At 42.0% G+C, this 27,438-nt stretch overlaps 1 protein-coding gene across 1 annotated transcript; it reads left to right on the forward strand.

Moving 5' to 3' along the window:
• Positions 1–788: 788 nt before the first annotated feature.
• On the forward strand, positions 789–13,118 carry LOC4346665 (uncharacterized). Its single transcript, XM_015755255.3, has 3 exons — positions 789–889; positions 11,129–12,530; positions 12,612–13,118. Exons 1-2 carry the CDS (start codon positions 874–876, stop codon positions 12,481–12,483), a joined length of 1,371 nt encoding a protein of 456 aa, XP_015610741.1. The 5' UTR covers positions 789–873; the 3' UTR covers positions 12,484–12,530; positions 12,612–13,118.
• Positions 13,119–27,438: the final 14,320 nt, after the last annotated feature.

Here is a 27,438-nt window from a genome sequence, read left to right on the forward strand (position 1 = left end):
CTATTAATAAAACTCATCCATAATCTTGGACTAATTCGCGAGACGAATCTATTGAGCCTAACTAATCCATGATTAGCCTATGTGATGCTACAGTAAACATTCTCTAATTATGGATTAATTAGGTTTAAAAAATTTGTCTCGTGAATTAGCTTTCATTTATGTAATTAGTTTTGTAAGTAGTCTATATTTAATACCCTAAATTAGTGTCTAAAGACAGGGACTAAAGTTAAGTCCCTGGATCTAAACACCACCTTAACAATCCGCTGCTTTCGGACTTCTTTTTTTAAACATCTAAAATTATTTTAGAGTAGGTACAATAGCAGACTATAAGCCAGCTATAAACATATTTTAAAGAGATAAAGAAAGAGAGAGAAGAGCAACGGCTGCAACATGGACTCCAAAACGTACCGTGTGTATGACAGATAGGACCAAATATTAATAGTATAGTAAGCAACTATTGTATGAATTAGCTATTATATTGGCTATAGGTGATTTGGAGCTAACAGTTGAGTATTCTAGCGTTATCCTATCACAGCACATGTACAGCTCAACAGGAATGTCACGTACTCACTCAGCGACAGTACGTGGAACGAGCTACCTAATTATGCTAACTAGCGCATGTGCATGAGGAATCTACCTTTACAGACGCGACCAAGCGCACCCTTCTTACTATGATGTTTTAAATCAGACAAGAGTAGATGCTCTTAGCACATGCACATCCTCTGGGAATTTGAGCCATCATATCTTCAGCTTATCTTGATGAGACTATATATAGGGCGTGCACAATTCCATCGAGATAAGCAAGACACCGAAAGTACAGTAACAGTAGTACAGTACACAGAAGCGATCGAGATTTGTATCTGAAGGGAGACAATGAAGTACTCATCAGGTATGGCATGCATTCTGTGATCTATCATGCGGTGATGAATACTCTTTCCGTCAAAAAAAAAAAAAACAACCTAGTATTAGTATTAGGATCTGACACATTTATAACGAATCTGGACATATTTAGATTTATTGCAGTAGGATGTTTCACATACTAATACGAGTTGTTTTTTTCTTTGGACGGAGAGAATACGTTGGATTCTAGTTTTGTTCAGAGCTATACGTAACTTTGTCTTAAAGTTCCCATGACAAATTTTTTTATTTTCTTTATTGCACCAAAAATCAAAATTAATAATTACAAAGATAGAATGTATCCTAAAATTTTTCTCGTGACCTTCTAAAAGTTATTTACTTGAAAATTTTAAAACTCAAAACAAAAAGGTACTGATCTGTACTCAACTCGGAGTATCAATTTAGTATTTCTTTTTAAATATATTATAGAAATCAGGAATTAGTAAGTGTCAACTATAATTGATGTGGACTTTCAATTAGATTTTCTTATTTAATATTTTCAGATTCGTACAATTAAATTTCAAGTTATATTCGGATCTCAATTATAGCTTTTCTATTATTTAATAATATAAACATTCTGAACTAGTAATATATATGAAAGCTGTATTTGCTTTGTATTACTCTCAATTATAACTGTTTAATGAACAAATAATTAAGAAATTCGTAATTCAAAGTATAGAGTTGTATCTTATTTGGAGTGTACAAAATAAGAATTAATAATATACCTTTAATAGAACATATAAATTTCTCAAAATGCCTGTCTAGTTTACATTTGTGGCGACCATAGAGTATCTTTCTTGGCTCTGCAACATACTCAAACTATCCGACATGGCCTAATATGGCGCGCGACTAGTCAAGAAGCCCACAATATTAATTAAGCACACGTACGTTATATTGTACGATGTATATATTGTTATTATATAATATATCACAATCTATTTAATCATCGGTTAGTAATTTCAATTATTAGTATATAGATAGATAACGGTCCATCGAACCGATTGGGCCCAGCATCATCGTCCAAGTCGTCGACGGCGTATTCCATAGCGCCGTCATGCTCCTGTAGTCCTTCTTGTTCGATCCATATTATAAAATTTTTTGGCCTCTTCATCTCTCGTTTAGTTTTACTAACGTTCATATTAATCTGAAGACATATATGAAAACATATACATAGATTCATGGATAAATCAACTCAAAACTAAAAATGTCTAATGTGAAGCAGAGAAAACAGTATATATAATAGCTAATTTACTTAGGTCTTGTTTGGGTTAATCCCTAAAAGAAAGCGTTGGTAGAGGATTGAGGGGCTTAATTCCACATTTCAATAGGCACAGAATTAATATTTACCCGAAATCCGTATAAATTTCTTTGGGTGGGATTAGACTGGCCTTAGAGCTATCATTAGTTATGCAATTCAAAACAAGCAGCAGACGGAAAACGCTTGGACGTATTGATCACACTGTAGTTTCAATCAAGATTGCCATCTACCGGACGCCCAATATAGTTTTCCGGTTTTGCCATTCCACGTTCTTAATTAATTGAACAATTATAGCCTTCTTAGTTCAATTGCCATTAATTAAACTGTTAGTAATAAACACGAGATGCAGGGTTATCAATTATAGTAGCAATGGAGACCATCCTAAAATTTGCCATGTTATGTTAGACATCAATTTTTTTTCTTGCGCCTGCACGTCCAAACGGTCCAAATATATATTAGTAAGACCCAAGGGATATTTGTTTGTTCTTGTTACTCTGTAAGCCGTTAGGTGCTGATGAAAAAAGAAAATGCAATTTGCTTTTATACCGTCACTCCTATAATAGGAAAAGGTTAAGCATCAAGTTGAGTGTAGCTCAGCGCAAGGTTTCTTGCGATGACATAACCTGCCCACCTTGTTAGGGTCTCTGACTCAGTACGAATGCTCACATTAAAGCCTAATTCGTGTGGTGACTTTATCAATCATGTTAAGATACGTTGGGATATGACACGCTTGTGTGTATTTATAGGGAAAATCTGCAGGGGTGTATATGAGTTGTTACATTTATACTATGTTTGGAAAAATGTTTAAATGAGTAATTGCTGCCTGTCGATGTTTTCTAAACGATCGACAATAATAAAAGGGATGGCATATAGATGCGGTAATTTCCCCATTGGGGACGTTGCCGGGGGCCTGGGCACACACCACAGGGCTCTGCGACGCGCCCCCTTTAGTCCCTCTATATGTATTTATTATATATACACACGTATACTTCGTATGTATATATATATACTTATATATATATAACTTATAATTATATGCATATATTTTTGTCATATGTATACAAAGTTTTTATAACTATATATACGTACATATAAAAAAAATACACCTATACACTTATATGTACGTAAAAAGTATATATACGTACCTATATAAAATCATATAAAAAACCATAAAAAAAGGGAACGGAAAAACTAAAAGAGAAAAAAAAAGAAAAAACCGAATGGAAAAACTAGAAAAAAATTGTGCAAGGGTCATCTCCTGCGCGCCGTTTCGTCCCACCCCCCTCTCTGCGCACGCCACATGGCATGTTGCGCAACGGTGAGGCATGCGCCTAGTCGCAGTTAACTCCAAAATTTGTAGTTTGCGCCAATAAAGATCTGGGGCCATAGGCCGAACACGGATTTTTCGTCAACAGTCACATAATAGGAGTTTCAACACGGCCCTGCCAAGGACCCACTCGTACGGGGCCTAGGACAGGAAGAATTCTCAACCCATAGGGCTGCTACGGCGAGGACCTGACTTGTTGCTGGGGCAGGGATGGGTTATGACATCTACCTGCGGGCCTTGGAATTTTGTAACTAGGTGAAACCCCGCGCATTGTTGCAGGAATTTAGTATGATAACAATAAAAAAATAACGTGTTAGATAGCTAGATAACATCAAATTAAGTAAATTAATGTGGTTTATGATAATTAAAATTTAAATAGTATGTAGAATGGTGATTCAAACATAAAAGGTGGTATGACTTTATGGAAGAAGAAAAGTAGGGAGATAGTTTGGACCGTAGATTAATCATCTGAAGGCTAAAAACAATTGATATGGTAGAGGAAAAAAGGAGAAAGATAATTTGGACCATAGATTAATCATTTAAGCACTAACTAAGTAAGGATGAACTATATAAGCATATAGGATATCATAAAACATAATAAAGATATACATTGAAACATTATTGAATTATGTTGGATGATAATTTAACATATTTGTATTTGAAAAGCTCTTAAATTATAAAAACTATAAAGATATAGCATGTTTGCATGATGTTTAAATGTGATGATTGTTAGTGGATGATGATGTGGCATCTTGTTAATTAGTGAATGATGATGTGGCATCTTTGCATGTTAAGCTTAAGGAGTTAGTGGGGGATAACTTTATAGTAAGATAGGATATCAGAGATGGTAACGGCCCCTCAATTATGAAAACAAACCCCACTTAGCCCATGCAACAACCCTAGCCTTATCACTTCCCAAAATCTCTCCGCACAAGTACACCACACGCCACCGCATGCCAAGTAGCGATGGAGCGAGTCGCGCGGTGCCCACACTGTTGCTCTACCTGTTCGTGTGTCCCCGCTGCTGCTCTACCCACTCTTGCGTCCCTGCCTTGGCACCACCTGCCATCATTTTCACCACCACGTCGCCACTCCACTGCCAGCTGCTTGTTACCCTCTCCTCTTCTTGTTGCTTGCCTCGTGCCCCATTGACAAAGGGCCTGCTACTGCTCTTGGTACCCTCGTGCTCCCTACTATCTTTCAATTGCTAATTCGCTCTCAAAGTCTTGCCGCCACCCGCGAAAACCTCGATCCCGGATGTGCACCTGGGTGATGCGGGGCCCTGCTCCCCTGATGGGTCCGTTGTGGCGGCTCGCACAAGTGACGTTTTTCACCGGTTGCCTTTGCGGGGCCGGAGCTGTGGATAGGGCCTGGGGGAGATTGTGGGGAGCGGGGCTGGGCCGTTCCTATCGAACCTAGCGTCCTAGTAGCGCAAAAGACCTAAAAGTCGATGGATGTAAAAAAAAAGGATTTAAACAGGTTCAAGTACTCTCGACGAGAGGTAATATCCCACTCCAGTTTGAGGATTGTATTCACTGAGTGTTGTGTTCATCCGATAATCTAATTGTGGTTATGTCCTTGGAGGGATAGGGTTCCAAAGAGGAAAACTTAGCCGAATACAGTTTGAGTCTCATAATCTATACATAGTAGTAATCAACCGTGGCTCTAAACCCTGCGTTAGGATATAAGAAAACTTGGATAATACATGGATCCAGCCCACCTCTTATTTGTAGTCATATATGTAGCCCATGTGGGTACCCGGTATCCATATCCTCCATAGTAGTCCGCGCACATGCGCTGGAAATTTATTTTTATCATTAATGTTTATGTGTGGGTGACTTTTCCTTGAAATATTTCTTGTACTCTATTGTGATTCTATTTTTGTCAAAAAAATATTTAGGGCTGCTTTGGGAGTCGGTTATGACATTCCTCGAATTACCCTTGCAACATATGAATTCTAAACTAAAATTACATGGAACGGTTCAATCTTGAATTAATGAGAAAATATTGTGATGCAATAAGGGAGTTGATTACTATGAAACTATCATTTGTAAAAGGTGAGTCGATGTGGCTATACCTGCCTACAGTATTTATAGAGTATGAGGATCGCGAGAATCAGGGTGTATGTGAGATTGAGGCAGAGAGACGGGAAACATGGATTTTTATAAAGGTGCGGGCCCCTTAACTAACAAGTAATAGCGCCCTACTCCTGCTGAGTGAAGCCAGTATGGCTTTTATATGTCATTCTCACATGAGTACAATATTCGGAATGATGTAATCTAGTCCCTGTCAGTTTGGCGGCATGGAGTTCTTACACGTAGTCGATAGCTAGTGTAGTCTTCTTTCTCGAACTTGAACTCATTGAGATTGGAGGTCGCTCTAGATCTCCCTTGTTGGCCTTTGTGACTTCAGATTGGGTTTGTCTAAATCTATCCATATTGCCATCTGTACTGACCTCTCCCCTCTTCTCATAGGGAGCCTTATATTTATACCCTCAGTGCCCCCTTGTCCAAGTAGAACTATGGAACCAAGTATGGATATGATCCATGTAGTACTTATCGTGCCCATGTAGGACTTTGGTTCTCCTCCCTTAAATGGAACAACTTCTGTATACAAGGCATGATTTTGTATAAGACTTGGTATATGGTGGGCCCCGCCAAGCCTAACGAAAAAGTATTAGGTATGCCTTATCCATAACACTGACAATGCTCTCTGACCTTAACGCAAATGATTGGACTAGCGTTCTCGACCGCGTAACCCATGGCATCTAACTAATCCAATAGTACTAAGTGTCCCCGGCCAAGGTTCTAAGACCCTGCAATTACATAGACGTAACGTAATAGGACAATAAAAAACGACTCCAACCAGTAGCGATATAAGAAAAAGAAGAAAACTTACATAGATAAATGATGGGGATGGAAGAATCACTACACACACTAGTTGAGCGAGAACCGAGTGGATATACTAAACAATCGCAGAGGTGGTGAGAGGATCGCTACTATGTTGGTCAAGGACTAGATGTATAGTCGCACCTCGCCCGGTTGTAGATGTGGTCGGAGGATCGCCAGTATGCTGGTCGAGGACCAAGTGGGTAGTTGTACCTCGCCCACTCGTAGAGGTGGTGGGAGGATCGATCGCTACTACACTGGTCGAGGACCATGTGTGTAGTTGTACCTCGACTACTCGTAGATGTGGTGGGAGGATCGCTACGATACTAGTTGAGGACCAGGTCTGTAAGTTGTAGCTTGACCACTCCTATGATGTGTTGGAAGGATCGCTACCACGTTGGTCGAGGACCGGGTATGTAGTCATACCTCGACCACTCGTAGACGTGGGAGGATCCCTACCATGCTGGTCGAGGATCAGGAGTGTAGTCATACCTCGACCACTCGTTTGTTACTACGCTGGTCGAGGACAAGGTGTATAATCGAACCTCAACTACACGTAGACTTGGTGGGAGGATCGCCACTATAATAGTCGAGGACCATGTGTAGTCATACTTCGACCACTCGTAGATGTATTGGGTGGATCTCTACCACGCTAGTCAAGGACCAAGTGTGTAGTCGTACCTCGACCACTCATTGATGTGTTCGGAGGATCGCTACTACGCTAGTCGAGGACCAGGTGTGTAGTCATACCTCGACCATTCGTAGACGTGGTGGGAGGATCGGTACTCTGCTGGTCGAAGATCAGTTGTAGTCATACCTCGACCACTTGTCGAGGTGTTTAGCGCTTGGGTCTATTATTACTTGTGCATCTCATGTGGCCAGTATTACTTGACATATTTGACTTACAAGCATATGGGACATCCCTTCACAATCATGTTAGGTGATCAAGTCGACAACGTTCGCGAGGAGATTGTAGCTAGCAACATTTTCACATGTAGACCACGCTTGACCGGTATTAGATGTGAGATAGGCCGTTGGTCGTTGCTAATAGGTTTGGTCCAACAACTCCGTATTTATTCAAGAACGATCTCGGCAATGAGGCGTGTAATCGAAAGTTGCCTACAAGAATGTCCGATTATTTCTAAAATATTTTCTAGAAGGTAATATAAAATAGACAATATCGGGTACTTGTGTAAATATATGTGGGATCGATATATCTACGGAATTAGCAGATTAACTTAAAATTTAATCTTGGTAATTACTTTGGATGACATGTGTGTCACGTTGTATACTAATGTATGTAGTTGATCATCCTCTTTTATATGACCATACATGGACAGATGTGTCAATGTGTCGGAAAAATATGTCGTGTACGTAGATGTACCCAAGTAGGAATCTGGCTAACTAACATCGGGTATAGTTCTTCGGTCTGATTTTGATTGAACTAGGCTGACGAAAACACATCGATCATGTAGTCGACCAGATTGGTCCAGTCAAATTTGTGCAATGACGTCGGTGCGAAAGTAGTCGGTCCAGGCTGAGGTTTCATGGTCGACAATATGAATCATTGTTCTCCATGGCAGCAACATCTTGATGTGTTGTTGATCTTGATAGATCAAATTGTTGGATGACGATGGTTCCGGTCAAGTCAGGTCTTATGATCCAATGTTATCGAAGTATCCACCGTCGAAAGATCCACTGCGGCAATGTCTTGATCAAGATGGGGATGGTTCCGATTTGGAGGGAAACACACTTTGCTCGGGTCATATTTCCTAGGTCTGAAGTCATCGAAGAGTTTTTTTTTGTCATAGGATCCATCATTTGAACCCATCTTGTCAAAACCTTGAAGAACCAAGTCCCCCACCTGGTGTGCCACTGTTGGCAGGGCTATACCCGCCTATGGTATTTGTAGAGTATGGGGATCGTTAGAACCAGGATTGACACTTTTGGCCCCTTAATTGACAGGTAGTAGCCCTACTCCTATTGGCTGAAGCCGGTGTTGCTTTTATATATCAGTATCATGTGACTACAATATGTGGGATAATGTAATCTAGTCTTTGTCGGTTTGGCGGCATGGACCTCTTAGACGTAGTCAACAGCTTGTGTAGTCTTATTCCTCGAACATGAACTCAGCGAGATTGGAGGTAGCTCTAGATCCTTCAAGTTGGCCTTTGTACATCCAGATAGGGCTTATCTAGATATGTATTTCCGTTTGTACTAACCTCTCCCCTCTCCTCCTATAGGCTCTTGTATTTATACCCTCGGTGCCCCTGTGTCCAAGTAGAACTAGGGAACCGAGTATGGATACGATCAAGTAGTCCTTGTCATTTCCAAGTAGGACTCCGGTTCTCTTTCCTTATACGGAACACCTTTCATATTTAAGCTATGATTCTTTGTAAAACTTAGTATATGTACTGCTGTGAAAACCCTTTTTAATCCCGGCTTGCAATCCCCTTTAGCCATGGTCTTTAGTCCCGGTTGAAATACCCGGGAGTAAAGATGCATCTTTAGTCCTGGTTGTTAACACCAATCGAGACTAAAGATCAACCATCTTTAGTCCCGGTTGGTGTTACCAACCGGGACAAATGTTTTTTTTTCTTTTTTCCTCCTTGGTTTTTTCTCTTCTTTTCCTCCTTTCATATTGATTCATCCACAAATATCACAAATTCATCCACAACATCACAAATTCATTCACTCAGATCATCACAAATTCATTCACAACATCACAAATTTGTTCACATCACATCATCACAAATTTATTCACAGAAATATTCACAAACACATTCATATATACATTCACAAATCAACAACATCCACAAATCATAAAAAAAATCAAGAAAAACTTAAACAGATCAAAACCCACATCGTGCCACCCGGCCACTGGCCGGCCTCCCATCCTGCCACCGGTCAGCCACCCTTCCCGCCGCCTCCCCTCTAGCCAGATTTGGCAGATGGGAGGGTGAGGCCGCTGCCCCGCGCCCGGCCGTCGTCGGCCGACCTCCCATCCGGTGTTACCAACCGGGACTAAAGATAGTAGAGAGGTCTGACACCGTCTACCATTTATTGAACCGTGACTAATAATGATCTTTAGTCCCGGTTGGTAACATTTTGATCCGGGATGAAAAATGGTTTTTAGTCACGGTTTTTGAGCAATCGGGACAATTATGGTTTTTGGCCAACCTACGAAGGATGGTTTCTCCAGTAGTGATGGTGGGTCCCGTTGAGCCTAACCCAAAGTATTAGGTATGCTTTATATATCCGAACTGTTCTTAATATTTAGCATATCTTACTTTTGAATTAAGTATATGTGGAACATTTATAAATGTTAGGCACCGTCGATTAAGTACAATTTAGTTAGGTCGATTCTTATTTTGATAACGTCTATTATTATTTCATATATAAGTTTAATATCATTTTCCCTAATTAATTAGTATGAAATACTCATATACCATGTGATTTTAATGGAAATCAAAGAGGACAAAACAAATGGCCTATACTTCGGATACTTTAGGTTACTTCTTTATGCGCCGAATCACCGAATAGAATAGTCCCCACATTTTAAGCATATTCTTATGATCATATAGTCCATATCATTATTTTTAAATGACTTTTCATAACCAAAATGCCAGCATATGAGCTACTTGTTATTGTCGATCTAATTTAATTGTGCATATTTGTGAACTGATAATGGATATACAGTGATATGGTCTATATATATTTTTTTAAATTTTCACTTATGTTAGCTACATATATGTATGTCCACGTATAGAGCCCAGGTGGGGTAGGTTTGGGAGGTCGAGTTTTTTTCCTTTATAATTGATATGATATATGATGGTTGTAATAATGAATCCATTTTACTTTTATCATTCGAGATCTAATGTGATTATTGTGATGTTAATTATGTAAAATGATAAAATCTACATCAATAATTTATAATCTTTACAGATTTTTAAATAGTATACAAAAGTTAGAAAATATAACCAAAACTGATATATTTCTTTTCAAAGTCTAATTCTAGTTAATATGGATTCTTTAATTATAAATTTAATCTCAACTAATTTAAAGACATAAACGGATCAAGATTTATATGTTATAGTTGTTTAATACTTTTACACAAATTTTGATTTCTAATTTATTAATATAGTATGAAAATAGGAGAGATAATTGGAGGAAAAGATGAGGATGGGATTGAGGGAGTGGGGCGTACGTTATGTACGTACAATACATCCACGTATAGGGTTTGGGTGGGGCTAGGTTTGCGAGGTGTATTTTTATTATTTTAGTGGGTGTAAATAATGGGTCTACTTAATTAAAATATATGTTGTTTTCATCTTATAACTTTTAAAAATTATATCTAATTTATTAGAATGTTATGTGACGGTTCATGAGTCTTCGTAGGATACCACGTGATGGTTTAGGAGTATAAATGGGATGTGTAATGGACTTTCAAGTAGATAATATAATAGATAGACTTGTTTATACAAGTCTATTTCGTGAACTATATTGCACGCATCGTCTAGCAAACCGTAGTTCTGTCACTACAGTCAGCCAAGAAAATTTTCGCTCACGGTTAGCACCCAAAAAATCTGGATTTCCCTGATGCACTAGATTTGATGGTTTTCACTTTACGATTGGTCATCGAAATATAATTCCTTCACGGTTTTGTGTTATCCTTGGCGGTGTTTGGCCGTTATGAAAATAATAGATTCTTGTAGCATATATAATGATCGCACCCTGACTACTGGATGAAAATTTCAGGAAATGATAAAATGACAATTGACATCGAATCTCTGGTAAAGGATGTGACGATCTGCTGGCAGCGTGCCGAGGGAGCGAAGAGCCGATCGGGATGCAAGATTCCGTCGCTTGATCAGAGAGACAGGCCGGCTGCGATGTGCATCGGCCCTAACCACCACAATCCCTTCTACCGCCAGATGGAGGAGGAGAAGAAGGCGATGCTCTACAGCATATTGACCCAGGTGGACGAGCAACACAAGGCTGCAGTGCTGACCAGATTAATGGACGCGATCAAAGCCCTCGAAAACGAAGCAAGGGACCATTACCTCGACCGCGCCGAGAGCATGAGCAGTTCGGAGTTCGTGCAGATGCTGGTAATCGACGGGTGCTACATCCTTGGCAAGTTCGTGCTGCCTCACTCCTGCTGCCCCAGCACTTCAGACGACGGGGCGCAGAACGGGAGTGCGATGCAGAACATGGAATTGGTGCGCGACGTGTTCTACCGCCTGGATAACCAGATACCCTTCTGTGTCCTCGACGAGATCCACAAGGTGCTCCATGGTAAGATCATCCGCTCGTGCACGGCGGTCGCCGACGTGTTGGTAACCCACGTCGGGGATCTGCTCGAGAACCTGAGCTACTCCAGGGTGCACGCACTCGATGTTCACGCGAGCCCCTGGCACTTGCTTCACTTGCTGCACACGCGCCTCCAGCCCACCGCCGAGTGGGGCAGCGAGAAGCCTACCAAGGGCGCCGCTGCGCATGTCGTCGTCAGCTGCGCATCCACGCCCGGTTTCTACCGCTGGCGCCCAGCGACGCAGTACGACGCCGCTGGCGTGCGGTTCAGGAAGTTCGATGGCTCCAGCTGCATCCTGGACGTGAAGCTCGACGGCGCCACGCTGCGCGTGCCGTCGCTTGTGGTGGACACGAACACGTACGCCCTCCTGCGAAACCTGATGATGCTGGAGCAGCACAACCCAGACCAGCTCGGCAGCCACGTCACGGCGTACTGCGTCTTCCTCTCGCAGCTCGCCGGAACGCCCGGCGACGTCGCGCTGCTCGCGAGGAAGGGGATCATCGTGCACCTCCTGCCCAGCGACAGCGACGTCGCCGTGATGTTCGCCGGCCTCTGCGTCGGCATCACCATCGGCATGGACGAGCCCAAACACAACTACCTGCACAAGGAGAGGAATGATCTCGAGCGAATCTACAACAGCCGCCTCATGGTGCAACACACTAGGAACTGCGTGACACTGCCGCATCGCAACCCGATGCTGGTGGTCGCGCTTCTTGCCGCCACGCTTGGGTTAGTCTGCCTTCTTCTCCAGGCCATCTATACCATGAAGAGCTACTATTGTAAGGGACATACATCTTGACCGAGCGTTCGATGCAAGACCAAACGTCGGATGGTCATATAATTAAGGTGAGGTTCACAGTCGATTCAATCCATATCCTACAACCTTATCCTCTTATTTTCAGCTCATCGTTTTTTTTGCGCTCATAGGAAGCACAGGATGGCATCACCATCATCGCCACGCCCACCGAGATGTGAAGAGGGAGGAGGTTGCCGGCGGCTACGCGGGTGGCGACGGGGCAACAGAAGAGGAAGGAGGACGCCCGACGCCGATGACACTGCTGGTGACGGCGGGGGATGCTGAGGCGAAAGGGAGGACAGGATGAGGTGCTAGCACTCTGCCGGCGGTGTTGATTTATTTCAGCTGTGGCCCAATGCAAGCCGATTCTCTCGGAGCTGATCGGGAGGACGAATTAGTCTAGCAGGAGTTTGTTAGAGATGCAAATAAGTCGCGAATCAGTTGATCGTGACCGAGTCGAGCGCTGGGAGTGGCGTGCGTGTGTGCGTGGAGTTCAGAAAAAGCGGATCGTGGGATGGCGCGATTTTAGCCTCGGATTCCAAATTTGTTTGTTGAGTATAAGTAGTTGTCTTAGCTCTTTATTTCAGTTGTAAGGTTTACATTCAGTTGAATGAGAAAAACCCCAGAAAATTGCCCCATACATTCTCGCAAGAATTCGTTCTCTGAAACTTCTCGTCTGCTCTGTTTTGCTGCTCTGTTCGTTGTTGCCGCTGCAGTTCTTGTCGTGCCGGACGTGAACAGTCTGCCCGCAAGGTGTTTGATCGGAGTTTTTGCTATCGCCAACAGGCGGTAGAGCAGTGCGAGGCGAAGGAGACGCTGGACTGGATGCCAATGTGGCTGGCCCTAGCGGGGTCACCCATCTGAAGTCTCTGCATGCCTTCATTCTCTTCTACGTCATTATATATCTCGCTTGTCTCTCTACCAGTCGCTTGGTTTCGATGGTTGGAAGTGAACAAGTTAGAGGTGGGTTTTCATGGAAATTTTGGTGATGTTGCATCTCATTTGTATTTTTGTTGCACTTTATTATATTAATTATTATATTAAGATGTTTTATTCCGTTTTGATTCAATGTTGCACGCATTGATTTTTTTATTGCAATCGATACTTTTGAATGGTGTATTTAGATGAAACAATTATACTTGAGCGCTGAAACATTTTTCTCTTATTGTCAAACATCCGGAACATTTTTTTTCAAACAAATTTTATCAAGGGTGAACCATGTGAAATATTTTTTAATAACACGGTGAAATTAATAAGGGCCTATTCAGATTGTAGCCAAAATAAACCTTACCAAGTTTTGGCAATACCAAAATTTTAGCAAGATGGCAATATTGTTAAAATTTTGACAGGATTTCTTATGTATTGACTAAATTTAGCAACAAATTAAACATAGACTTTTTTTGGCAACTTTACCAAAAATGGTATGGTTGAAAATGGTATCAAAGTGAACAGGCCGTAAGCTACGCTAAACTTGTGCTTAAAGTGGGTAGGTCGACCCCGGCTCATGTTTGTAACAGACTAGGAACTTGCTTAGTTGCTTCTTGGCTCATAGGACGTGGACTTTTTACTACTTAATTTAGAGTTGAGTTAGGAGGGATTTTTTAATTGTTCTATTCTCAACCTTTCCTTAATTTCAGACTGGTTATGATGACCAGTATAAGCATGGGAAAGTGTTTTTTTCATGAGTGGATATCCCCTCGTTTCTCGCATATTACCTAAATAATTATAAAAAAAAGTCCGATAATATAGATTAGTATGTGATACGTCTCATGACAAACATGCAAGTTCAAATTTGATATCTATAACTTATCCTATGTAAGTATACATTTGATCTCCAATTGTAATACCCTGAGTTTCGAATTAGTGTATTTCGGGGTATACACTTTAAGCAGCACGCACCATCATCGCTGAAGCAAAGGTACAAGCAGAAGCAGGTGGGAAGCATCCCTCTCAAGAAGCTAAACGGCGCCCTCGTCGACTGATTGATCCTACACCAACACGTCAAAGTGAACGACAGAAGGCAATGGCAAACGTGGATGCACCGGTGGCAAACCGAGCAGAGTTTCTAAAAAAGATTCATAACCTCGAAGTGGTAGCAGGTAACAAATTCGACCCTACAAGTTCAATTCTATCTTTGTCTAACAAAATTCTACTTGCAAATATTTCTAAGCTAGGAGTTTCCCTAGGTAGAAATGACATAGAAGTAGATGAGTCTATTTATGGTACAAAAATTTCTGAAGTTGATAGATTTGTAGTTCTACATGCTAGTTCTTCTGTTTACAATGGTTCTTCTAGTAATGTAGATAATGACAAGGATGAGCTTTTAAAATTATCTTCTATCCAGTACTTATGTAGTGATTGGCAAGAAGAGAGTGAGGGTAGCGCTGACGAGTCTTTTGATTCATGCAGCGCACCTCAAAGAAAGAAAATTTTGACAAATGCCAAAAATAAAGTGGTATGTCCACCTTTGGCTAAGCCAAAAATGAAACGCAACAAACATAAAAAATGAAAGGAATTTTTTGGAATAGTTGTGGTTTCGGTGATCCAGCTAAATTTAGATTTATCTCTGAGTGTGTTAAGGAACATCACTTGGATTTTATTGCTATCCTTGAGACCAGAAAACAGTCATTCACTCCCGCAAATCTTAGAAACCTATGTGTTGGAAAAGATTTTTTATGGCATGAGAAACCTCCTGTTGGGAGGTCGGGGGGCATTCTTTTAGGGGTTAATTTAGCCGTTTTTGATATCGGTTCAATTTCAGAGGGAGATTTCTATGTGAAATTTCTACTTAGAAATAAAGAAGATGGTTTTAAATGGGTTCTAATGGCAGTATATGGTGCTGTGCAACCCGATTTAAAAGAACAGTTCTTAACAGAATTAGCGCATACTTGCAGTAATGAGTCTCAACCCCTTTTGGTAGGAGGAGACTTCAATATCATCATGTCGCAAGAAGAAAAGAATAATAATCCCTTTGATCCCCGTTGGCCTTTTCTTTTTAATGCAGTGATCGATAGTCTTAATTTGAGAGAAATTGATCTATCGGGGAGGCAATTCACCTGGGCAAATAACCTTGAAAATCCAACTTATGAGAAGTTGGATAGAGTGTTAATGAACACTGAATGGGAACAAAAATTCTCTTTGGTAACATGTAAAGCACTACCACGCACCATTTCAGATCATTCACCTATTATACTTAGATCTAGTTCACATGCCCATTTTGGAAACCAACCTCTCTTCCGCTTTGAATTGGGTTGGCTTCAACGGGACGGTTTCTATGAAATGGTCACTAAAGAATGGCACAACATAAATAAGGGGAACACCCCCATGGAGCATTGGAATCATAGGATTGCCCACTTGAGACAACATTTATGAGGTTGGGCACGAAGTACAAGTGGTGCATACAAGAAGGAAAAATTAAACCTTTTGGCTTTCATTGATGTGCTAGACAAAAAAGCTGAATTTTCAGTTCTCTCAACAGCAGAATTAGCTTCTTTGAAGCAAGCCAAAAATGACTTGGCAAAGCTGCTACGGGAGGAAGAGCTATATTGGTACCAACGATCCAAAGCTAAACACTTGCTCGAGGGAGATAGTAATACAAAATACTATCATCTTTTAGCCAATGGTAAGCATCGTAAACAAATGATCTTTCAAGTGGAGCAGGATGGAGCTATAATAACCGGTGATAAAAATCTCAAAGAGTACATCACCAATTATTATAAAGGTTTATTTGGCCCAACGGAAGTGAATCATGTTTCTTTGATGGAGGAACAGATTCAGGATATCCCACAAGTATCAAACCTTGAAAATGACATCTTTACTGCTGAATTTTTAGAAAAGGAAGTCAAACAAGCAGTTTTTGAAATGGAACATAATTCGGCCCCGGGTCCAGATGCTTTTCCTGTAGAGTTCTATCAAGATTTTTGGGAGGTCATCAAGGATGATCTTTGGAATTATTGTTTTATTACCCAAAAGAGCCGATGCAAAACAAATCCAACAGTATAGGCCAATTTGCCACTAATAGGATTACATCGGTGGCTCACAAAGTCATTCACCCAACCCAAACGGATTTTTTACCCGGTAGAAATATAATGGAAGGGGTGGTGATTTTAAATGAGACTATTCATGAGTTGCACAAGAAAAATATGGATGGGGTTATTTTCAAAATTGATTTTGAAAAGGCTTATTATAAAGTCAAATGGCAATTCCTCCAACAAACACTACGCATGAAGGGATTTTCTCAGCAGTGGTGTCATTGGATTTCTAAAATGGTTGAAGGAGAAAGTGTCCGTATAAAAGTCAATGATGACTTGGGTAATAATTTTCAAACGCACAAAGGCCTGCGACAAGGGGATCCAATGTCACCTATACTTTTCAATATTGTGGTTAATATGTTAGCGGTTCTCATTGAGAGAGCTAAAGGCGATGGTCAAATTAGAAGAGTCATTCCACATTTAGTGGACAATGGTTTGTCCATTCTACAATATGCTGATGATACAATAATTTTTCTAGATCATGACCTTGAACATGCCAAAAATATGAAATCCATCCTATGTGTGTTCGAACAACTATCAGGGCTAAAAATAAACTTTCATAAAAGTGAGATTTTTTGCTTTGGGAAAGCCAAGGAAGTGGAGGATTAATATAGACAACTATTTGGTTGTAATTCTGGATCTTTCCTGTTTAGATATCTTGGTATTCCTATTCATTATCGGAAACTCCGAAATGTTGATTGGAAAGGAGTTGAAGATAGATTTGAGAGGAAACTCAACACATGGAAAGGCAAAAACATGTCATACGGTGGGAGATTGACCCTTCTAAACACAGTTCTTTCAAGCCTTCCCTTGTTTATGTTATCCTTCTTTGAAATTCCATGAGGTGTGCTTCAAAGATTGGATTACTTTAGGTCACGTTTTTTTTGGAGTAATGATGACCGGAAAAGAAAATACTGACTAACTAAGTGGGAAAACATATGCCGACCAAAAGATCAAGGTGGACTAGGTGTCCATAACCTTCATATAAAAAATAGCTGCTTATTAAGCAATTGGCTTTTCCAGTTGTTTAATGGTGAAGGCCTATGGCAAGACCTTTTGCGAAATAAATACTTAAAGGATAAACCTCTTTCTCGTATGTCCAGCAAGATAAGTATTTCTCAGTTATGGGCCGGTTTAATGAAAGTCAAAGACCAATTTCTTAGGTTTGGTTCGTTTAGATGTGGCAATGGGACAAACATAAGATTTTGGGAAGACACGTGGTTAGGATCGCGTGCTTTCAAAGATCAATACCCTATATTATATAATGTGGCTCGAAAGAAGCAGTCTACTGTGGTAGAGGTCATGAGCACAACGCCGCTAAATACCTTTAAGAGAGCTATTGTTGGCCAAAAGCTAATCGAGTGGAACGATTTGATCCTTAGGCTAGCTAATATAACTCTGTCAAATGAAAAGGACTGCTTTGTATGGTCGCTCCATAAGAATTGTCAATTTTCCGTCAAATCTATGTATACCGCGATCATGAATTATAATATTCAGATCAAAAAGAGAATTCTGTGGGACTTAAAAATTCCACTAAAGATCAAGGTCTTTTTGTGGTTTCTTCACAATAAAGTAATTCTAACGAAAGATAACCTAGCTAAAAGAAAATGGGGGGGGGAGACAAACATTGTTCTTTCTGCTATGCACAAGAGACAATCCAACATCTTTTCTTTGAGTATCATGTCGCTCAGTTTGTTTCGAGATGTGTGTTTTTTGCTTTTAATATCCCCCACCCCATAACGCCGAATACATTTTCGGTAATTGGCTTAGAGGGGTATCTAGGTGCATTAAGAAGATGATTCTAATTGGAGCTAGTGCTATATGTTAGTCAATTTGGTGTTGTCGTAATGATAAAGTTTTTAATGGTAAACAATTATCTAACCCTGCATATCTTCATGTCTTCCTACTAGCTCCACTTTTGGTCTACGACGCTGCCACAGGAGGAGCAGGATACTATGCGCAATAGTGCTACACTCTTGGAATCGGTAGCCGAGGGTCTCTTATTCCACTATGGATGGCGTAGTTCCATTAGAATTGTTAGCTAAAAAATTTTTATGTGGTTTAATGTTAGTCAATAATAAAGGGGAGTTGGGGATTTTTCCCATCACCTTATTTCTTATTTTGATTTACTTTTACCTTACATTTTTTAGTATTAAACTTATGGCTGTGTGTCTTATGACAAGCCGGAGATGTAATCCATTTCCATTATGTAAAAAATTAGAACAAACGTGTAAAATTTTAACTTTTAAACCGTTGTTCGAATAGGCGATCAGGAACCGTGGATGTATAGAGCTCTCCGAGTAGTACAAAATAGACTATAAGTTTGTAGTAATCGGAGTCCCAGGTATTTCCGATGATCGAATTAATGTGGGCCGTTCGATTTTCTTTAACCTCTCTCTATATAACCAACCAAAAAAACGAAAAAAAAAGAAAAAAAAAAGAGGGATCGCTCCTGCAGCCGTAGCCGCCACAACTCTGCTGCTGCTCTTGCCACAGCCGGCGCTGCCTCTGCGCCGCCGCCGCTGGTTCAGCCGTCGTTGTCCTTCGTCACCAAGTGAATCCATCTGCTCTTCTCCTTGGTGAGTGCTGCTGCTGTTTTCCCTGCTGCTGCCACCAATTGATCTGTGCTGGTGTTGCTGCTGATACCTGTGCGTGCTGTGCCTTGCTGCTGCTGTCCCTAAAACGAACAAAGAGGAGGAGGAGGAGGTTCTGAAGGCAGAGGAAAACAATAGGGGAAAAGAAGGAGAAAAAAAATAAGAGAGGCAAAGTTGGGGGTTTTCTAGGGTTTTCACAAATTGATCCCAATTTTTTTTCTCCTCTGCAAGGGTAACTCCTCTTAGTCCATAGAAATTCAATTTTCATGTGCGAATCGATTAAATCGTCGGCGGAGTGTTTTCTTAGTTGCTGATTATGGGCTGACAACAGTATTTTCAAATCTGGTATTAAACCATCGGGATTCAGGTTAGTTGTACTAAATAAAGTTTATAGTCATCGTCGATATCTTTCTAACGGCGCTAGTTTCACTCGATTTTGATAAATAGTTTGGGAGAATCAACAGAAACAATACTACTGACCGGGTCCGGAAACGAGTACAGCAATTCGTTTTCCTTAATCTGGGGACTTACATAGGCTTCGCCTAACATGAAAGTTGTAGACAATTTTGTCTAGATGATCAAAGTTGTATTATTTACCAAATTCCGTTAGACGGTTTGCATGTTACGCATAAAACAGTAATAGAACTGCTATAGGTTATTTTATACAAATCGGTAACAAGTTTATATGTTCTAGGTGTCGATTTTAGTAAATACCCCTTGTAAGTATCATTAGTTGAATATAGTGGTTTATTCATAGTTTTGCTCTATAGGTGTGAAGAGATCCGATGTGGAGAGTGTTACGTCGGGTTACCGTTAAGGTTAAAGGCAAGTGCATGATGAACTAATTAATTAGATGTGTGATTCATGGATTGTTTGTTCTATTTTTTCATTTCCGATACATTTCTATGTAATATGTAACTGCTTATGTTCAGATTATTGTTAACGCCATTTAGATTTCAACTTTATCTTATGTTTACGATGTTATTCTTGTTTCAATATTTCGGATTCTAGTTGTGGTTAAATAAATTCAAGTTTCATGCTTAATATAGATGTGCAATATGGTTTCGATTTGGTCTTTTTTCTCGGTTTCAATTATTCAAGTGCCATGCGAGTCATGGATGTGCTATCTGGTTTTTTATTCATGTTCCTATGGGTAAGCGCTGATCACGCTTACTCGGTTTTGCCGGCAATGCTAGGATGTATTCACAATTGTCCGGGATGGAAACTAATATTTCAATTCATGTCTGCCCGGGATGAGAATTACTATTTTCTTTGACTTGGTGTTTGAAAAAGTGTTTCTTATCAAAGAAAGAAAGATTTATATTCATGCTTTATTGCCAATGACGTGCATATGTGTTTTCTAGTTTCGTATTGTACTTGCTGAGTATTACCGTACTCACAGTTGTGTATATTTGGTTTTAGGTACATATTGAGATTGACATGCGTGGATGGAAAGTAGCACCCTTATATACACATTTACTTGCATACTATCAAACTATATTGCTTAGGTCTATAATGGCACTTAAACTATATTCTGCGATGGTCTTGTAATAATCTTTTAGATATCTATTAGTTTCTTCCCACGGATTATATAGATGGATAGCACTGTGGGAAGGATATTATTATTAGTTTAATTTATTAATGTATGTCGTGTATGTCCATATTTATAAGGGAGACTTTACCGAAATTTCTAATAAATTTTAGGAGTTTGTGGTTTAAGTGTATTTTGGTGTGGCACTCTAGGTACGTGATTACCTGGGGTGTTACACCAACATTGGTGCAGCCACGTCATCAGAATTATTTTTAGCCATTCGATCAATATTGGTTGTCCAGATTTTATTGCTTCCAACCGAGTAGAGCAATTAAAGAAAAGCAATCCAAATAGTTCAGTCCACATTGTTATCCCTTCAGCTTTGGTAGGTAAACTACAGCACAATCCCTAAGCAATGGGAAGCAGATCAGTTGGAAAATTTAATTCGTCCATTTACTTTCACGGCTATTAATATCTCTGCCAGTCTGCCTGGCCTCTTCCATCCACAACTATTCTCATCCCCATGCTCTTTTGGTCATTTGTGGAGCTAATATCTTCTTTCTATAAAACTAAGGAAAAAGTACGAATTACCCCTCGAACTATCACGGTCGTCTGAATTACCCCCCCTGAACCACAAAACCGGATATTCTTCACCCCCAACTATGCAAACCGGACGAATTAACTCCCTCGACCCAATCCACGGTGGTTTTATTTGATGTTTTGAAATTCAAAATTTTAATTGATAAAACAAAGTCACAAGAAAAAAATGGCCAAAATAATAGCAGTAAGAACACAATAACATGATAGAGCATGATTTTAAAAATATTTAGAAAAAAGAATCATCTAATTTGGAGTTCATATGACTGAGATACACTAATTTTAAATTTTTTCAAATTTTATTTTTACATACGACTCCTTAAGTGGCCCGTATGAAAAAATCGAATTTTCCATGGGGGCGCTTAAGTGAGCCGCATGCAAAAGCTTATTTTTGCATGGCCTCTTAAGAGGCCCGTATGGGAAAATCGATTTTTCCATACGGGCCACTTAAGGGGCCAAATGCAAAAATGACCATCGATTTTTACAGACGCCGTTAGTTATGGTCCGTTTGCAAAAATTAAGGGGCAAATGGACCATAACTTAATTTCACTACAGAAATCACTTTTGTAGCAGTAAACCAAGGTTATTCGTACCGGTCCTCGAACCGACACTTACTTTCGAACCGGTTCTAATTTTGAATTGGCACCTATGTAACACTACAGGCACCTATAGGGGTTTACCCGTTTTTAATTTTTGTAGGTGCTAAAAAACCCGAAAAAATATTTGGATTTTTATTTGGTACATAAACGGTCACACTTCACTTCCACCAACAAGTCCCATGATTTTTTCAACCCATATTCATAATTATGCCTCCAGTAAGATTCAAACTCCAAATCTCCCTCTCCATCCAAAGCACTTGTTGTATTGGAAACAAATGCTATTCCTATAAGACTACTGTTATCCGAACTTATAATCCATATTTAACATCATAGATGAGCTCAAATGATTTTTTTTTCAACCACAAAATTGTAGATCTCATCTAGATCTACAACTTTTATATATGTTGTCTCCATCCGAGATCGTTTACAAATTTTGAATATTCACTTATGCAAATAGGTCTGAGACATATCACATTTTTGAACATCCAAACGACCTTAAATCAAAAAGTTATCAACTACAAATTTGTACATCTCGTTGAGCTATACAAATTTGGTATAAAGTTTACATTCATTTGACATTGTATGAAAAAGTTATATGAAAACTCAGCACCTATAACCAAACTCGAGCCACGCCACAAGGTAATAGGTGCCGGCTCGTCATCTCGAGCCAAGACACGTCACCAAGGTAATAGGTGCCGAAACCTATTTCATAGAAGCTAGTTTTCAGTGAACAGCCGCCACCTATATTTTTTTTTGACCGTTTGGTGGGAGGTTCTTTGGTGCCGGTTTTTATGTAATAGCGGCACCAATGTGTCTCTCCCAAAGAACTGGCACCTATAGTGTTACGCCCTGATAAATCCATTCCAAATTAAAAATAACTTTCTAAAGGAGTAATAGAAATTATTAAAAGTCTAAAAAAATCCCAAACACTAAAATACATCCAAGAAAAATTCGAATTGGCTTGGAGTATTTTTCTTAAATTCTCCTTGCTCTAAAATATCTCTTCAATTTTAATATCTCGTCGTATCCGCCTCCATCACCTTTCAGAGAACAAGAAATAATTTAAATGCAACAAAAAACCAATTTCAGAGTAAATTAAAAATGAAAAAACTAAAAATAATTCTCTTCTCTTTGGGCCATTTTCGGCCCAAAGTCTTCCTCTCCCTCAGCCCGTGGGCGAAGTCCTCTTGTCCTCTCTCGCCCTCTTCCCTCTCGGGCCGACCTCCTCTCTTCCGGCCCATCCTTTTGGAATAAGTTCACTTTGACTCCCTTAAAAGTGACCCGAATCTAATCCGTGACCCTCAACCGCAAAACTAGATAGGATGACTCCCCGAACTATTAAAACCGGTGCAATTTGACTCCCTCGGCGGTTTTGAAGAGCGGTTTCGCTGACATGGCGCGTCTATGTGGCAGTGTTGACCTGGTCTACCATTGACGTGGCGCTTAGGTAGCATTAGAATTAAAAATATACATTTGGTACCCAATTGTCATTCACACAGAGGAAAATTTTGTGGGGCCCACTGACATGTGGGTCTATCCCTTCTTCCTCCTCCCTCTCTCTCCCCCTTATCTCTCTTTCCCCCTCTTCGGCAGTTCGGCGAGCGGGGGCCAGCACGGCAGCGGAGTGGCGGTGGCGGGCAGGAGGGCGGCGGCGTCGAGGGAGACGAGCCAGAGCTCGAGGGAGCCATCGGCGTGCCACCCCACGCTTGCGGGAGCTCCATCAGGACGACGACGGCAAGTAGCAGATGCCAGCAGGCCATGCTCTAGGGGCTCTAGGAGGTAGCGACAGGATGGAGCTCAGCGAGGGGGCTCTAGGGAGGTGGCGCCAGCAGACGGCAGTGACGGAGCGCGAGTCGGTGATCGGTGGTGGCAGCGACGGCAGCGGGACAAAGCTTGGCGCTGGGTGGAAACGTCGCCGCAACCGGCGGGACCAGCGGCGGCGCCTGACGCCCGATGGAAGCGTCGCAGCGACCGGCGAGACCAGTCTCCGCTCCAGGGTTGTCGAACACCGCCGGAGCCGCCTCTCGACCCGCCTCCGCACTCCTCCACCTCCTCCCTCCCCACCCGCGCCACCGAGGTCGCCGCACACCACCGGGGCCACCACTCGACTCGCCGAGTTCCTCTCCCGCTCATAGAGAGCCTTCGCCGTCGACGTCCCGCGCCCACCGCTGCCGCCGCGGGGTTTCATGAAGCCCCCCGCCCTCGGCCTCGGCGGCGCTCACCGTCGACGCCTCTCCAAGCCAACTGGCTCCGGATCGACGCCGCCAGTGCCCCTCCCGGATGACGACGGTGCCCCTCCCCGCCGACCATCTCCAGATGGATACCGCCGGCGCGAGAATGCCCCTGCCTGCCGACTGCGTCACGAGGTGAAGAGAAAGGGGATCAAGATGTGGAGAGAAAAGGGAGGAGTGGGAGGAGGAAAAAGAGAAAGAGAGAGATGACATGTGGGCCCCACATGTCAGTAGGGCCCACAACCTTTTGTGTTTGTGAATGACAAATGGGTCCCACCGATATTTTTTTAATTCTAATGCCACGTAAGTGCCATGGTGGGATGAATACCAGCTCAATACCGCCACGTCAGCAAAACCACCATCGAAAACCGCTAGGGAGTCAAATTGCACTGGTTTTGATAGTTTAGGGAGTCGTCCTATCCGGTTTTACGGTTGAGGATCATAGATTAGATTCGTATCACTTTTAAGGGAATCAATGTGGACTTATTCCCATCCTTTTCCACAAGACAGCCCACCCTCCTTCCCACTATCCCTTGGGCCGCCTCGGCCCAGCTCCTCCCCTCCTCGCTCGGGCGCGGCCCAGCCGGCTAGGGAGGAGGCATCGTCGTCTTCCTCCAGCCGCCGCCTGTTCATCTCTCCCGACCGAAGTCAAGCGCCGCCGGCATGCCGATCTCCCTCCCCACTTGTTCTCCACCAAATTGAATACCAAAAATCGGTTCCTCTCCTCCTTATCATCAATTCCCCCACGTTTTCCCCTCTTAATTTGGCCTTTAATCATCGAATTTAATCGCCGGTGAACCACCACCATTGATGACCTGCCAGCGAGCTCCCCGGCCGTTCCCCTCCTTCTCCCCGGACTACAAAAAGGAGTCCCGACCCCCTCCTCTCTCCCCACACACCGCAGCCCTCCCTCTCCTCTCTCCCTGGCCGCCGCGCCGCCTTCTTCTCGTGCCGCCGCCGTCGCGCAAATCCGGCCGCCCCTCACCGGCAGTCGGGACCTCCTCGGAGCCTGGAGTCAGCACCATCCGCTTCGCAGCAACCTCCTCTCCCCCGGCCTCGCCTCCGTTTCTCCTGGAGACCGCCGGAAACTCGTCCTCGCTGGTGAGCAGTGGTGACATCACCTTCATCCTCGTCCTCCGGCAGGCCTCCCTCCTCGCCGGAGCATTGCCTCGCTGCGCCATCACTGCTGTCGGCGTCATTTCATCGTCTTCATCCTCGGCCACGCCTCCTCGTTGCCCCCAAGGCCCCAGGGACGTTGCCCCGTCACCGTTGCCTTCCTCTGGTCGTCGTTCCCGCCAACACGAAGTCCCAGCTGTCACCATCGTCAAGCCCACAGCGCCAAGCCCATCGTGTCCGCCTCTTCGTCAAGCCCAAAGATCGCCAAAGCTGTCCCCTCGACGTCGACCCCGTTCGTCTCCATTGCCCCTCTTTCGTTCATCGACGCCAGTCGCCGCCGTTGTTTCCTCGCCGTGCCATGCCCGTGGTGAGAACCTCTTCCCTCCATGCCCTATCCTCGTCCTCCCCATCTGGTTGCCGTGTGGATTTTCCACGTGGGCAGCTCACGTGGTAGTCCAGGCTGCCAGGTGCTCGATAATTTATTTTTTCGAGTGATATTTCGATACACATAATTTAACGGTATAATAATAATAATAATAAAACAACTCAGAAATTCCACTTTAATTGCATTTAAAATTCGGATGGTCGTTTCTTGGCCATACGAGCTCCTAATTAACCCGTTTAAATTGTTTAATTTTTGTTATAACTTAAAGAACATATTATGTGTTGTCATCGTTTCTTTCTTAGAGTTGTAGCCATATTTTGTTGTTCGTGTTGCTATCCAGAAGATCAAGTCGTCAGAAGACCCTTCGAGCAAGGCAAGTCATACAATATTTCTTGAACATATTGAATCACATTATTGTAAAAACTATGTTGTTTCACTTATATGCATAGCTTTTATAAATTATATGACGCTCACGATTGTTTCTTTAATAGTTAATATTCTTTTATAAATTAGACTAGGTAAAACTAAAATATGTAAGAATAATGATTAGATGGTTGGTTGAGCCAGGACATAATGGAATCTCATTCAAAACTCTCTAAACCTGTTTTTGGTGGGGCGTGAGGTGCATGGTTTTACTAGAAGTACCTCGGCCACTATAAGGACTCAGTCTTCGGGCCTCTGTTGCAAAGCATAGCAGTGCAACCACAAGTATAATGGGTAAGGCCTGACTAGAAGTCTAGATCATCTCAAAATAAAGGCCATCGGTATGATAGGTCTGGGGCCAGGGGAGGCTGACTTTGACCTGGCGCACGAGGGGACTTGTCTCGTCCTGGGAGATCCGGCAACCTTTACCTTTTCGAGGACCAGCGGGCGGTGAAACCTTACCGGGTCCTTTTGTTTTGGGTTGAGCTAGATGGATAGTCTTGACACGATCTTGACTTTTCGGGTACCTTTGAGGTATCGCGATGCATGGCTGACATGAAGTCAAGTATTGTGTCTTATGGGTAAAAATGTACACCTCTAATCATAGTAAAATTATTCGAATAGCGTCCTCCTGCCATGTCAGTGCCAAACTATCGCCTCGTGCTACGGTGGCAGGGGGATGGCTCTAGCATCTCTGGCGCTATCCAATTGGACCATGGCGCCAGCGACTTAATTTGGCGCTCTAAAAAGAACCATTTCTGGGATAAGTTTTTTCAGGAGACTATTTGTAAAATAAGTTTTTCAAAAGGACCAAATTACAAAAATTTCACAAAGAACTCACATGTTGGAAGATCAAACCCTCTATAGAAGAAGGGAGTGAATACCATGATTTCTCATCTGTTTGGCGTCAGGAATGTGTCGTCGCAAGCTGATCACCAGCTGATGATATCTTTTGCAGGGAGCACACCATCCTTCACCATCTCCTTCTGATGTCTCTCCTTGTCACGCCCAGAAATTCACGAACCAGAATTTCTAAGCTGAATGTGCATTAAACCCCTGTCCAGGGTACACAAACGATAATGGTTGACATACAGATCCACGTCTTACAAAAATATAAAAGATTACAAATGCAGTGGAAAAGATTAAACGAGCTAAACTTGGAAACTTGACTTCAGCAGCGGGGCGACTCTACTCCACAGGCAATCCTTGACAGTAGCGACGAAACCAACTTCAACAGGACAGCTCCCACTAGGAAGATCTTCAGCTCTGGTGTGGGGGAAAAGAGAGCAAGACTGAGTACTACCCACTATACTCAGCAAGTCATACTGGAATAGGAGGTATGATGCAGGATATAACCAAAGGAGGCTAAAGGAGTCATTTGCAATAAAGCAGGCATTTAAAAGCAGTAGTTGAAAGCAGTAAAACAATTGTAGTAATTAAGCAATATTATC

This window comes from Oryza sativa, chromosome 9 (assembly GCF_034140825.1).
Source record: "Oryza sativa Japonica Group chromosome 9, ASM3414082v1".
NCBI lineage: Eukaryota > Viridiplantae > Streptophyta > Magnoliopsida > Poales > Poaceae > Oryza > Oryza sativa.